The 15,390-nt window shown below is 45.1% G+C and overlaps 1 protein-coding gene across 6 annotated transcripts in view; it reads left to right on the top strand.

Annotated features, from left to right (window-relative positions):
- Positions 1-15,390, top strand: part of CTNND2 (catenin delta 2) — an 864,616-nt gene that overhangs the window by 491,345 nt on the left and 357,881 nt on the right. For all 6 annotated transcript variants that reach the window (XM_081825896.1, XM_081825895.1, XM_081825891.1 and 3 more), the window contains one exon: positions 4,186-4,753. In XM_081825896.1, the coding sequence (XP_081682022.1) occupies positions 4,186-4,753 (568 nt within the window). The remainder of the gene's footprint in view (positions 1-4,185; positions 4,754-15,390) is intronic.

Raw genomic sequence — 15,390 nt, 5'->3', positions numbered from 1 at the left:
CACATAGGTGGGTCTCCTATTTTGGAGGGTTTAGGAAAAACAAAGTAGCCGTTTGGGTTGGTCTGTTCCAAAGAGCTAAGAATGAAGACACTAACAGAAATTGTCCTTCTCAAAGGACAAGACAATATTGGGGCACAATCTGCTCCAAGTATGTAGAAATTTTTATATTATTTTAAGGATCTTATCATCAATAAAAAGATTATTTCAGTTCTTATTGCATTTCCAAATATCCTTAGGGAAGAAGGTATAATGGTCAGTTTTTTATTGATGTTGTTGTTTGGGGTTTTTTTTAAGGGAAGTTTTGGAACTCTACCTTTAAAATTGGATTTACAGTTTTATAGTGTTAACATACTTTTAAGGTACAATTGAGCTTCTGTGACAGTGAAGTGGGTGACATTCTATGCATGTTAAAATCTGTTTATATTATTTTTAACCCAGTGACCTAGGTAGTAATAAACCTAGGTCTGAGGCATGGATTTTGTATCCTTAACTGGCTAAGAGTTGCTAAATAAAATCACATAATGGAACAAAACATAACCACAAGAGTGGAAACAAGCTCCCAAAAGACTACTGCTTTTGTCCGATTGATGCTGTAAAAACAGAATTCTCTGTGTAACCGAAGACTCGTTCTTAGGCCCTTATGACTCCATAGCCATTCGAAGGGAGGCTAACACCCCTGGATTATTTATTATAAACTGCAAAGTGGCTTATAGCATAGTCCAGTAAGGTGGGCCACCAGCCACATTTGCCTATTTTAGTTCAAATTAGTTAAAATTAAATATGTGTTAAAATCCAGTGCCAATTTTAAGTACCCAATAGGCTCCTGTGTCTAGTGGTTACCATATTGGGCAGTGCAGATACAAAACATTTCTGACATGAACAATACCAATCTTAAAGAGCATGTAAATTTTTATTTCTTATGTTTTAATTTTTTTCATGTAAAAAATGGCAAAATTTCACCAAGATCCTACAATATTTAAAAGATTGTTGAACTGGCTGCTAGAGCCTGTCAAAATACCTGGAGCTGATATGGCAGTTCTCAAAACTTCCACAGAGTTGGGGGCCATTTAAGGAATCTTTCGAGACAATAATATTTAGCATTTAGTGCTCCTGAAACTAGACGTTCCAACAGATTGAAAGGGAAATTAAACGTGGGCTGAGTGTGTTCAGGGTTTTCCTAGGACCCACATCATTCTAATGTTTAAATCCTAGAGTTCTACATAGCATTGCTTTAGTTTATATCGGTATACTTTAGTATTTGTTTTATTAAAAATTATGCAACTTGGCAGTGATATCATTAATGTCACATAGGGCTATTATTAATGGTATATATGCAAGACATAACACAAAGTATTCGTTCTGTTATGAGCAGGGACTCTCCTTAGAGCCTCTGGGGTTCTCTCTCCTCCTTCTGCTCCTGTGGGAAAGGTTTAGAGAAAATTCCTGTCGTAGGCTTTTCCGCCACTTGTCAGCTGGGTTCTGCACAGCTGAATGTACCTCAGGCCCCAGGAGAGCGTCAGAAGAAAAGCGAAGGAAGAAGGTCCCTGTCTGCTCTAGTGGTGGTTCTTATATCAGCCGGCATCCGCCTCCCCCGGGAAGCTGTTAGAAATGCAGGCTCTCAGGCTCACTCCAGACCCCGGAATCAGAATCTCTTCTAGATCGGGGGCTTGTCAACTAGCAAGCACCATAATCACCTTTAGAACTTGTTAAAACAGCTCCCTGGGCCCCTGTGTCAGAATCTCCAATTCAGTAAGGGTGGGCTGATGCTGATTGCAGGCAGGGACCACACTCAGAAAACTAGTGCTCTAGGGAGAACTTGTTCTCCTATATGTTTGCACATTGGAATCACCTGGAGAGCTTCCTAAAAGCCTGCTGCTTGAGTCCCATCTCCAGAGACCCTGAATGGCTAGGGTATAGCCTGGATACTGAGATTTTTTAAAAAGCTCCTCCGCTGATAATACCCAGTCAGGTTCAAGAAGCCCAGCCTATACATTTCATGCTCAGAACTTCTACTGGGATGGAAGCAGCATTGGAAGTAAGCAGGTGCCTTCTGACTCTGGATGATGCCGGAATATATCTCGGGGCTCAGGATGAGCTCACCGGTTCTATCGAGCTTCTCCACCATCCTCCACACATAACCCCACCCCCACCCCCATCCCAAAGATTTGGGATCGGCTTTATTAACTATTCCTTTATTCCGCAAATATCCATGGTATCTCTACTATGAATCAGGCCTTGCTCTAGTGTCTGGAGACACCTTATTGAACAAAGTTATGGCGTTTACATTTTACTTTCACTCCTACTGTTAAATTCAAAATAATTGCTCAGTGGTGTTAAAAGAAAACTAGAGCTGGATGGTAAAGTGGTGAATACAGATTTTATTCAGGGGAGAAAAAAAACTACTATAGTAGAGGAAAAGAGACCTCGGTAATGAACTAGGCTCAGTCCTTACTTCAACAAGGAGAAGTGGGATTTCTGGCCAAGGAGCAGGGTGCAGTCAGTGGCAGAAAATTGCTAAGAGGAAACATCAGGGGTAGGGGGCTCTGACTAAACCTACCTCACAGGATTCTTGCTGAAGGCAAGCTCCCTGCTGAGAAGGCACCTGATGGGCAGTGGGGCAGGAGGAACCAGGTGGGACCTGCAGGGTGATCCACCATGGACTGTGGGAGCTTCTGGCTAAACTGACTCAGCAGGATTCTTGCTTATACCAGACAATGCGGAGATGAACTACAGAAGCTCCCCGAACCAGGGGCTCATTGAGAAGAGAGTTCAGAGGAGCCTGACTAGAGTTTGGTCCAGGAGAAAATCTTTGTCAGTGGACTGATATAAAATATACACAAATAGGTAAAATACATGCATCACATATACATGCACACACACTTTATCTCCTTTCATCCCACTGCCCTTAATAAAGGATTTTGATTTGACTCAAATTAACTCCCTCGGATCTTCCCATGAACCTGACATCCAGATAACATTTGGAACACTATGTGTGTGCGAATGGAGGTGCCCCCACTGTTATCTGCCAATTGCCATTCCAAAATGGGTGGAGAGGCAGCATTGAAACTTTTAATAGATGGCGTCTGTTGAGTCTCTCCCCCTTCCCTCCATCTTACCCACTTCCGCCTTCCCACTCAGTTCCCACCCGTAATTTCAAAACCTTCCTTCCCAGTTTCTCTCTCTCTGCGCACAATCCCAACCCCTTTTCACACCAGCCTGCTCTCAAAAACCTTTCTGCTCCCGGGAAAGCCTGGAAGATCCCAGACCTCCTGCCCAGAAGTGGTTGACAATGTAGTGTTTTCATTCGAATGCAAATTTGTCTCTGGACAAGATTCAAGGAAAGTGCTTTCCCCTCCAACGGTCTCTCCAGCTCCACCCCAGCCCTTGTTGTCTTTTGTGTTCTTGTAAATAAATGAGAGGCAACTGGCTTTCAATTTGAAGACACAGCTGCAGGGGGCTCTTAAAAGCCAGCTAGAGAGAGAGAGAGAGAGAGATGCTGAAAGATTTGTTGCCCAGCGTTAAAATCTAGAAAAGGGAGGCTTTTTTAGTCTTGCATTTGCAATTGCTCTGATTCCTCTAGAAATGCTTTATTTATTTATTTTTAATACTGAAAGACCAAGGGTATTTATTTTGACTTAATAGTTTTTCCCTCCTTTTAACTTTGCTGGTCCAAAACGAAGACTCACCACGACAATAGCAACAGAATAAACTCTGAGAAGTATGTTTATTCTTGATGTTCTCCAGATAAGTATAAGACTTAGCCGATTTTGGAGGTAGAAACTGTATCCAGTGAAATGACCGTGGGGGAGGGGGATTTAGTGCCTTGATTTCTCATCAGAAGGGACGGATCCTGATGGCCCTGTTGGGTGGCCTTTTAAAATCTTGATGTGCCTAATGCGATGCCTCTGCTATTGCCGAAACATCTTAGATATGTAAGCAGAACACTGTCCCACTCCCGGACGCGATTCCCACCCCACTGTCGCCCGTTCCCTCCTGGCGGAAAAGACCCTGCCGGAGAAGATCGACGGGCGTCTGCGTCCCGATCCCACGCGCAGTGCCGCCGCCGAGCGCGCCCGAGTTTCCCTCCCTCGCCGGGGGGCCGGGCCGCGCGGGGAAGGCGGGGGTGGGGGGGCCCTTTGCTTCCAGCTGGCTAAGCGCGCGTGTTCTCTCCTCTCCCGCGCACAGGGCACCACGAGCCGCGCGGCGCACCTGGCGGGGTCCGAGCCCGCGCCGCCGCCGCCGCCGCCGCCGCGGGAGCCGTTCGCGCCCAGCCTGGGCAGCGCCTTCCACCTGCCCGACGCGCCGCCCGCCGCCGCCGCCGCCGCCGCGCTCTACTACTCCAGCTCCACGCTGCCCGCGCCACCGCGCGGGGGCTCCCCGCTGGCCGCGCCGCAGGGCGGCTCGCCCACCAAGCTGCAGCGCGGCGGCTCGGCCCCCGAGGGCGCCGCCTACGCCGCGCCGCGCGGCTCCTCGCCCAAGCAGTCGCCCAGCCGCCTGGCCAAGTCCTACAGCACCAGCTCGCCCATCAACATCGTCGTGTCCTCGGCCGGCCTGTCCCCGATCCGCGTGACCTCGCCCCCCACCGTGCAGTCCACCATCTCCTCCTCGCCCATCCACCAGCTGAGCTCCACCATCGGCACGTACGCCACCCTGTCGCCCACCAAGCGCCTGGTCCACGCGTCCGAGCAGTACAGCAAACACTCGCAGGAGCTGTATGCCACGGCCACCCTCCAGAGGCCGGGCAGCCTGGCAGGTAACCGGCTCGCTGACCACTTTCCGCGGCTCCGCCCCGGGTGGGGGACAACCTGGGCGCTTTGTAGGGGAGCGTGCAGGACGGAGCAGAGCGCTGGCCTTGAGCGGAACTCAAGCTGGGCGTGTCTGTGGGCCAGTGTGAGGCATCCGCAGGATGTAGAGAAAGCCGGGCTGTCCCTAGGCTACGTTAGTGGCTAAACTGAAATATGCCAGTTACTTCTTTGGGAAGTAATGCAGTCTCTCAAACTAACGTCTCTCAGTCTCTCAATTTCTCTCTCCCTCCTTCTCTCTCTCCAGTCCGAAGACTAAGACATCCATAAAATGAAGTCAAATTTAATAAAGAACCACGCAGACCTGTTGATGATATCCAGAAAAAGAGAAAGCAAATAAAAATTGCAGAAGCTCTATGATCACCTATAGTTACCTCCATTTCGTTGTAGAAAAATGGGAGATTTTCCCAAAGCAGCCATTCAGTTTACATAGATTTCCAGAGTAGTGAGAAAGTAACCAACGATTAATTGCCTTGAATTGTTACTACTTTGTTATGGCTCTAACTTACTCAAATTTTTTTTAATATTATGTCTAAATTTAGTTACTGGGAAAAGTAAAAGACTCCCCCATACCCATTGCATTTACATAGTTTCCCACAGTGGGGGAAAAATAACCAGTAATGAAGTCCCTTGAATTTATTCCCTGCTTATTATAGGGACGGAGGGGTTGGGCTGGACTGGATTTATGATAAGAAACCTGCTTTTTCTCTGCCAATTCAGAGGTGACATTTCTGTGGTCGTTATGCCCATCAAAGACCAGGCTGAGCTGGTGCTTCTCTGCTGGTAGCGCCATCTGCTCAGCTTAAACAAGACACTGTGATTGAAAGACTAATGTTTTGTCTCCTAAAGCACCTGACAATGAACCCAGATTTATTGTTGATTTTTTTTTTCCTCTTATGAAAGTATTTGGTAATTGTGCCACTCTAGCAACAGATGCTGTGCTCGTATGTTTCCTTTCTTGACATAAATAGATGACTGTGAAGATAAATAGGATTTAAAAAAAAGGGGGGGAACTTGTTGCATACAAGAGGCAGGTGTCCAGGGTCTGCTTTAATGCAGCACGGTAACTGCCAGTGTGGACCGGCCTGGTATAGCAGGATGCAGGCTGGAATTCCGGTGCCCCCAGATTATGCTAGCTGTGTTTACTGAAATGAAAACTCTCTCTCACGCTCCTTAAGAGAATCTTGGAGGTAGACGATCGTTAATGCCCACCCAGCGGCTGTGCCAAAGTAAGGACTCAGGATTAGCAGTCTGGACAGCAGAGGTGGCTAGGAGACACACGTGGAAACTTTTGTATACAGAAGTTTGGAAACTTCGTTTTATACATTTGTAAAATAAGTTGCTAGATCAGTCAAGGAGTGGGGAGCCAGCTGCAGAGCCTGTAGGTGACCTAAACCGCCCTCCTTGCCCTTCTCAGTGGCCACAGGGGGAGGAGCCTGAGCCCCAGAGAGCCCCGTGGCTTGCCAACAGCCACTGCATTTCCTGTGCAAACCTGGGGAAAGAAGCCAAGAGCTTAGCTCCCAACTCTTTCTCCTGCTGATTATATGGCCTAAACGTGTGCTTGCTCCACTCAGTCATCTTAGTGAAAATAGGGAGTATGGGTCTGTTGGAGAGTGTGGGGAGCGTGAATGGGGCAGAAGGAAAGCCTCGCTGTTCTTTATGTCACTGAATTTAGGAGGAGGTTTTAAAAGTAAATATGAGGTGAAAATCACTTACTCTCTGTAAAACCTTGAACGACTGTTACTGAGGGTTTGATGTGTGTGTGTGGGGGGGGGGGGATAGGGAGGTGTTGGCCAGGAAGAGGCGCACTTCCCGAGAGTGAGAGCCACACAATCCATGCGCCGTCTCTTGCCTCTGCCTTTCCAACCATCCCTCAGATTCAATGCCCATATTTCATCATGCTCCCTGGTAGGAAAAAAAACAATCAATGTGCCATTGACGATTCTTAATTTTAGAGCTACCATGAACACTTTAATGTTTGCATTATTTGTTCAAAACGCATGCTTTTAAATATTCATTTAAAGATTTTTCTCATGCAAATTGCTGCTGATGGTTTTTGAGTTTAAAATTACTCTATAGCTCTGCATAAATACTTGGGTGGCAGAAGATCACATTCCCCATTTAGAAATTAGAAAACTATGGCCCAGGAAAGGTATGGGGACAGACTCTAACATTTGCAAGAGATCCGGAATAATGGAGCTTGGGGACCCCACACCTAATCTGTGTGTTTGATACCATTCCAGACATTATAGAGTTTGAAGCCCCTGGCTTGCTAATTGAAAGCACAGTTGAAGTCAAGACTGAAAAATAGCTTTTGGTTGCTCAGGGTTGTGATTTTGGAGATTTGTCAGTGATAACTACGAAGTACAAATATGGGATAGGGAGTGACTTTCACTATTGAATGAGTTAATTCATTCAGTAATTATTAAGCACCTTTTATGTTCCAGCATTGATTTAGACCCTGGGGATACAGCAGTGATCAATATCAACCCAAATCCCTGGCCTCCTTTCAAATGGAGACGACAGAAAATCAGCATGATAAATAGTTTTGGTAGAGTGGCCAGGGAAAACTCTAATTAGAAGGTGATTTTTAGTCGGTCATGAAGGAAGTGAGGGAGCTGACCATATTAATATGTGGGGAACCGCATGCTGAACAGAAGGAGTAGCAAGTTCCAAGGCTGGTAAAGGGGGTTATGTCTGATATGTTTGCAGACCAGCAAGGAGTCCAGTGGGGGTGGATCAGCGAGAAGGAGGGCAAAGAAATGACATGAGGTCAGCAAAGTGAACAGCCGGGTCGGGGTGAAAGGGAAAGCCTCGTACGTCTTGATGAGGATTTGAGGTGGCTAGCCGTGCCAAATCCATGGGAGCCATTGAGGATTTGGGCCAAGGAGTGACACAAGCTGACTTCATTTATAACAGGGGCTGTCAGGCTGCTGTGTAGAGAATATATCGTAGGGGATCAAGAGCAGAAGCCAGAATACCGATAGGGGGGTTATTGTAGTAATCTAAGCAAGAGAGCATTATGGCTTGGGTCAGGATGGTAGCAATGGAATTTATGAAAAGTAGTGTAATTCTGGACGCATATATATGGTAGAGCTGACCGGATTGTCTCACAGACCCAACACCCAGAAGAACAGAGTCCCTGTGGGCTGAGGTGGGGCGAGCTGCAGAGGAGTCTAGTTGGATTGGAGGCAGTGCTAGTAAATATTAAGATCTTGGTTTTGAACATGTGCTATCTGTCCACCAGACCCAAAATACATGTGAACTTAGACCGTTGGATTCACAGGTCAGAGTTCAGGGGAGAAGGCCAGGCTAGAGATCAAAATGAGGGAGTCATAAGCAGGTGGGCAGTATTTAAGACCATGAAGCTAGAAGAGACCACTTAGGGAGTAAGTGTAGAGAGAAGAGGTCCAAGGATCAAGTGCTGATTCCCCGCCCCCCCCCCCACAGATCTAAAGGTCTGGGAGTTGAGAAGAAGGCAACAAAAGAAAGAGATAGCCAGAAGTGTAGATCAGTGTCATCTCTGAGAAGCCAAGAGAAGAGCATACCTCAAGGTAGAAGATACTATGCCAAGTGCAATTAAGAAGTCAAGGCAAAGGAAGACTGTTCGATGACATTGTTGAACACTTTCAGTGAAGGATGGTGGGGAAATCCTACTGAAGGCAGAGGGTGGTCCACAAAACAAGGGGAGAAGGAAAACTGGAGACTAAAAATGTGCAGAATGTTTCCAAGCAGTTTTTATTGCTTAGCTACAATTATCTCTAGAGATTCAAAGTTCTGTCTGAGGATTTCAAGCCATCAATTGTAGGGGGCACTTGGTAAAGAACATTCTTTGACATTTTCCACTAGATCTTCCCAGTGGCCAAACTTTTATAAAGTGTGGCCAGAAATCTGGGAGTTCCAGCTCTCTGGGAAAACACCAAATTCAGATTAAACCTAGAAAAGTGTGATTTCTCAAGTGTTAGGTCATCAGGATCTGAAGACCTCTTAGAATGTTTTCTTTCTACCTCCTCCTCCTCCTTCTTGGTATCTCTTTTCATCATATAACGGTGCCTGAGTGGAAACCCAGTTCCGCCTTGCCCAAGGTGTGCATTACACACCTTCTTGAAATTGTTCTCTCATCTGGGGGATCAAAGTAGTATCTCTTTGTCTGATTTAGACATAAATAAGAGAACATATATAAAGTACTAGCACATTTCCTGGCTCAGTAAAAGTTAATTCATTTTATTTAATAATACCACCATACTAACTTGGCTGTGTACGGAAGAAGTCATTCATTTTTGCTTCAGACACAAAGGAGATCTTTTGAGTCTGAAAACGTATCAGTGTCTGTGTTGGACAGACAGAGATGAGTGAGAGATCATCTTTGCCCTCAAGAGACCCAATTTCGGAACAGATACATGAATGGACAATCTTAACCCCCGTGCTGGGATCCGGTAGATGTGGGTTCTGTGGGAACATCCTGCAGGGACATCTTACCATCGTTTTGGATGTGGGCCACAGATGCTTCCTTGATGTGGTAGCCCCAGAGCTAAGTGGTGTAGACGGAACTAGTGAGGAATGGTAGCTGGAACCAAGTCCAAGAGTAAAGAAGGTGGGGAGTGAGGGGTAGGGAGTGTGATGGGTAGAGAGTGTCGTCAGATCAGGGTTTCCTGAGCCAGAAATGGATGGTAGAGGTGGTGGGGGGAGGGGGAGAGTAGAGAGTAGAAGAGATGAGTAGTAAGGGGCATGTAATTTCGTCCCTTCATTAGACAGCTGACATGAACCTATTTGCACGTTAAAAACTCCATTGCGGGGACTGAGTGGAGGATAGATTTACAAGAAGGAACAGGCAGGGAAACACTTGGGAAAGCACTGGAATAGCCCATCCCTGCTCCCAGGCCTAGTTGTCGAAACTCCCCCTGCCCCCCACCTCCCCCCACACACTTGTTTTGGAATGTGACAATCATGACTTATACCTGGTAGAGGAAGAAAGCTAAATAAACGGCATAACTAGTTCTTACATTTTCTCTTGACAAATAGGTTGCTTATTTTTTTTCTTTTTGATAGTTTAAAAGTTAAATTTATTCATTTTGTGCATGATGAGTAAAATTATGTTTTAAAGAACCCCATGCTGCAGGATAAAGCATTTGCTACATGCCAGGCATTGTGCCAGACACTTTGCAAACTGTATCTCATGTAGTTTCCAACAACTTAAGGAGGTAGGTGTGATTTTTGCCTCATCCTACAGATTTGGAAACTGAGGCTTCTCGGTGAGAAGTTACTTGCCCAGAGTTACTTGGCAAAGTGATGGGGATGTGATTTGAACCTAGATCACTTTGAGTCCAGCTTTTCTATCCTCTTAAACGTACATGGTATTGGGATAGAGGCAGTATATTTTTTGTTAATGAAGAAAAACACCAAGAATATAGAAATACAGTCCCAGTTTTTCATTTATTTAAGTAACTAGTGATTTTGAAGAAGCAAAACTATCTCAAAAATGTGTCAGTAATCCTATTGAATACGACTTTACCAGTACCTATTTTTTATTCACTTTTGTAAAGGAAACAGCATGATCCTTTCATTTTCTGCTTTAGAGCAAAATTAATCCTATTAAAAGGAGAAATCTGAGTTGTAAATAGGTATTAAAGTTAAGTCAAACATCAGAAGCTTATTTTGAGGCAAAAATGAAATGAATTAAAGGCAGATTCTTAACCAGTGATTACAGCCAAAATTGGCTTCGTATGGACAAGAATTTGGTCAAGGCATGTCCCTCTTTAACCTCTGCCAAGTGGACTTAAACACAGTATTTAGAATGTATCACATACCAGAAATCCCCAATTCCGCATATTTGGTGATTTCAACTCCATTCTTTGACTTGTTAATGATTCCAGGTGCACCTGTTATAAGAAAGAAAGAAGCCCCACCTAATGCCATATAAAAGCTTTGCAGGCTCCACTGTCAGGTTCTCAAAGGAAACATGAACTCTACTCAAATAATGAGCGAGTTTGTTTAACACACAACACTGGGGATGTGGGCCGAATGCAACATGATATCTGGCTGCTGCTGTTCCTTTCAGTCGCCTTTCTCGAAGGTGATCTTTCCTTGCCAGTGGACAAACACTCAGTCAGTTTTTGTGAACCTTCTGCTCACCCTTAAGTAAAACAAAAATTTCTAGTTTAGATTCACTAATTTGAATGTGTTCAGCCTGTGATATCAATCAACACTTTAATCTTCTTTCAAAGGCAGCGAAGGCTGATTTTTCAACCAACATTTCTGGGGAGGGTTTTGGAGCTAGCCCTCCCTGGCGTCTCCTCCCCAGCCTCTGAAGTTCCATGTCATTCCCTGCTGGCCATGCCCCTCAGGTCCAGCCTCTTCCTCAGAAGCTCTTGCTCTCAGCACTCAGTCCCGGTCCAGGGTATGTTCTAGATCAGCATATAATATAGTCTCTGTCCTGCATGCTGCATTCTGGCATCCTGCACCCAATGTCCCTTCCCTACTTTCACCAACAAAGTGATTGTTCTGTTAGCCATTTGGCCTCTAGAATTCTGGACCCTCATTTTACAAGCAGGGGACTCAGATCCAAGTGGTCCCATGGAAGCCCACTGTCTCCAGGCATTCCCTCCAAGAGTACAGAGACTAAAATGTCTTCAGCAAAATTCCTCTGCCTCCATCCTCCCAGAGCCCAAGATGCACAAAAATGGTGATCGAACATCCTTTGTCTATGTCCATGCCAAACTCGCATCCGGGAGACTGTCATTGTAACATCCCATTACAGTAAGTTAGTGGCTGGGTCTGGAACTAAATGTTTGGAATGCTGGGTGGCCCAAAAGGCCTACCTGATGTGTTTTGTGTTGATCCACAGAAACTAATACCTACCCTTCCCTTCCTACCACATGGCAGCCTTGCTAGTTAAAATGGGGCAAACAGGTCTTTTTTGTACCTTTGTAGGAAAGTGAAAACTTTGTGTAGAATTCTGTCAAAGCCTTTCCAGTATCACTGACACTTACATGATTTCAATCATGCTTTAATTTAACTAGGAAAATATAAATTAAAAATATGAGAATGTGTCTTGGACAATGGTTCAAGATGGCATGCTCTGTCCATGCATTTGCCTCCCCTCTGTCCAGATCCTCAGAAAAATAAAGTACAGAATTACAACGGGTGAGCCATGAAAGAGACAAGAACACAGAGGCCAGCAGGTGGGTCTCATCAAAAACAAGCCATAAATTTTCTAGAAAGCAAAATAGATAGGAGTGATGAGCAATTAGAACATAGAATTTCCTCCCAAGAATCTGCTCTGTCAGCATGGCGGAGGTGGACTGGCAGTCTTCGGTGAATTCTTGGACAGGCTCAGTTGTCAGGGTTGAGCTGGGGTCTGGGGAGAGCGTGGGGCTAAAGACAGAGGGATTCCTTGGAACTCAGTGCTTGACACAACTTCAAGTCAGCTTCTTCCTCCCACTCACATACCCTCTTGGCTACCAAAATGGCGACCCTGTGGCCCATGCTTACTCCAAGGTGAAGAGCGGGAGTGGTCTCCTGAAGAAACTGGACAAGCCGAGAAAGTTAGACTCTGGTTTGGCTGCCGTGGCCTGGACAAAATTTGTACCACACAGGCTGTGGGTGGTATGCTGGAACAGGGCTGGGCTGCCCTTCACCCTCTCATCCTCAAGGAAGAAGGCCAGCCCATATGCTCCACCCTCCCTGTCATAAATTCTAACTCAGGGTTATTTAGTAGGAAATACTTCCATTTATGTTGCAGTGGGAGAAACGAATGCCAGGTTTTACTTTCTCAAATATGATAAATTAGTAGGGATTACTGAGGAATTGGGGAGAATTAGTGGCATGAAAAAAATAGAAAAATGAACTGTCTTCTCAGAAGAAACACATAATTTACAGAATAAAAGAGATTAAAGGAAACAAGGAAAAACTTTAGAATCAGTACTGAGAAGGATTTAAGAAGATCTTGTGTTTATTAAATAAGAACTGCGTGATACATGAGAGGATCAAAGAACAAGAAAATCTTTATAAGCTGTAAAACTATCACTACCCAAATAAAAAATTTGATAGAACGAGTGGGAAGTAGTCAAGGAAATCGAGTACTCAGATGGTAGCCATGTAGGGAAGGAGAGAGAAACTCTGAGAGTAATGCAATAATAATGCATACAAGATACATCCAAGAGATCTAACACATTTTCGGAGTCCGAGAAAGAGAATGGAGGGAAGCAAGCTACCAAAGAAGTAATATGGCTACAATTCCTCGGAGCTGAGGGACTTGTACCTTTATAGGAAATGCCCCATGCTCGGAATAGGAGATTTCCCCATTCCGCACCATGAAATTTCAAAGCACCAACATAAAGACCCTCAGGCCACTGGAGATAAATAAAACAGATGCCTCCTGATTTGCAGTAGCAATACTGGGGGTGGGGGAGGGGGGAGAACAATCAGGTGATGTACTCAAAGTTCTGGGGGAAAGTTATTTTTTTTTTAAGATTTATTTATTTGACAGAGAGAGAGACAGCCAGAGAGGGAACACAAGCAGGGGGGAGTGGGAGAGGGAGTAGCAGGCTTTCCACGGAGCAAGGAGCCCCAGGAAAGTTATTTTTAACCTAAAATCTATACCTAGCCAAATTATCCATATAAAGGCAGAATCAAATATTTTCAGTCTTGCTAGTTCTGATAAAATGGATTTCCTGCGCCCCCTTTCCTACGTTACAGCACTCGGTGGATGTGTCCCAGGTGAATAAGGGCATAAAGCAGGAAAACATGGTACCCAGGAAACAGTGTATACTGACCAGCAGGATGGTGCAGAGAAGTCTCAGGGGGAAAAAAGATACCTGGACAGTAAGCTAGCAAACGAAGAAAGGTGGGACCCACCACATAAATGGTGACAGACGTGAATGTTGGCCTAAGTCCCAAAGAGTCTGGGTAATTTTAATATCTAAGGGCTGAAGAAGTAAAAGAATGAGTTAAGAATAATGAGTTTAATTGTAGTTGAGGAAAAGAGAATTGTTCTTGCATTGCTTTGGGTTCCACAAATACAGAAGGCAATGTTTAAGAACATGGTTGAGGCCAGACAGATGAGGGTACATCTGTTACTGGTTGGTTCCATCAGTTACTTGCTCAGTTACCTTAGACGGTTGAGTTCTACTCAACAAGTCTTCACTGAGCACCTGTTCTGTGCTGGGTGTTCTTTTAGGTGGTGGACACATACCTGTAAACAATAGAGACCAAAGCCCCTGTCCTCTTGGAGGTATAGTCTAATACGGGGAGGATATTCTATAGTAAGAAGAGCCGTGGGGAGGAAGAGTAGGGATGTCAGAGGGTAGGGCAGCCAGGAAACTCTCCTATCTCCATAGATAGGGTGTTTACTGAGCAAACACTTGAAGCAAGGAAGTAGGAAGCCATGTGCCTATCTGGGGAAGAATGACCCAGGCAGAGGGACCAGCCAGTGCAAAGACCCTGAGGTGAAATCATGCTTGGCCTGTGTGGGGAACAAAATGGGCCTTCTCTGAGATTGTGTATCCTGTAGTGGAGATAACAATACTGTGACAATTATACAAGACATTACAAAGATCGTATAAGATGGAGATCCTTCCTATCCATTGTCTATTAGCATGCCCACCTTAAACGGGCTCAGTGAATTAGAACTGTTGTTACCATGGAGAATCATGGCATCAACCAAGCTCTACTGGAATGCCAGATGTAAATAAGATGGAAGTGATAACTCCAGGGGTCTTGTTGGACTGGAAGGAGGATGGGAGTGACATTAGTTCCCAAGTGGCTTATAATACTATGTAGTTGTGATACGAGCTATGAGAGAGGCCCAAGGGCTGGATCATCCCAAAAGGGAAGGCACATCCAGATGGGAAGTTCAAGAGTTTTTGGTGGAGGCAGCATTTGAGGTTGGGTTTAACAAAATGCTCTGGTGACAGGTGCAAACTGGAGAAGAGGCATATAGTTTGGGAGGGTCGGGTTCCATATTAGTTATGAATTAGCCGCCAAAGGGGTGCCATGAGTCCTGGTGGCTTTAAGGTCAAGCTAGGGGCACTGACGGTATGCTGATTACACATTGTCCAGGGTCTGCTTTCCTGAATGCACTCTGAGCAGGTCTGACCACATTGGGGAGGCACTGCGGAGCTAGTAACAGCTTTGCTGAGAAGGATTTCTTTATCCCACTTTTTAAAATAAATTTTCATTATTATTTTTAAAACTTTATTTATTTATTTTTAAATTTTATTTTATTATGTTAGTCACCATACAGTACATCATTAGATTTTGGTGTAGTGTTCCACGATTCATTGTTTTCGTATAACACCCAGTGCTCCATGCAGAATGTGCCCTCCTTAATACCCATCACTGGGCTAACCCATCCCCCCACCCCGCTCCCCTCCAGAAGCCTCAGTTTGTTTCTCAGAGTCCACAGTCTCTCATGGTTCATCTCCCCATCCGATTCCCCCCCTCAATGTCCTCCATGCTATTCCTTATGTTCCACAAATAAGTGAAACCATATGATAATTGACTTTCTCTGCTTCACTTACTTAGCATAATCTTCTCCAGTCCCATCCATGTTGATGTAAAAGTTGGGTATTCATCCTTTCTGATGGCT

Source organism: Leptonychotes weddellii, chromosome 7 (genome assembly GCF_054177405.1).
Source record: "Leptonychotes weddellii isolate Sample4059 chromosome 7, ASM5417740v2, whole genome shotgun sequence".
Taxonomy (NCBI): Eukaryota; Metazoa; Chordata; class Mammalia; order Carnivora; family Phocidae; genus Leptonychotes; species Leptonychotes weddellii.
The sequence above is the reverse complement of the archived record's forward strand: the minus strand, read 5'-3'. Positions and strand labels throughout refer to the sequence as shown.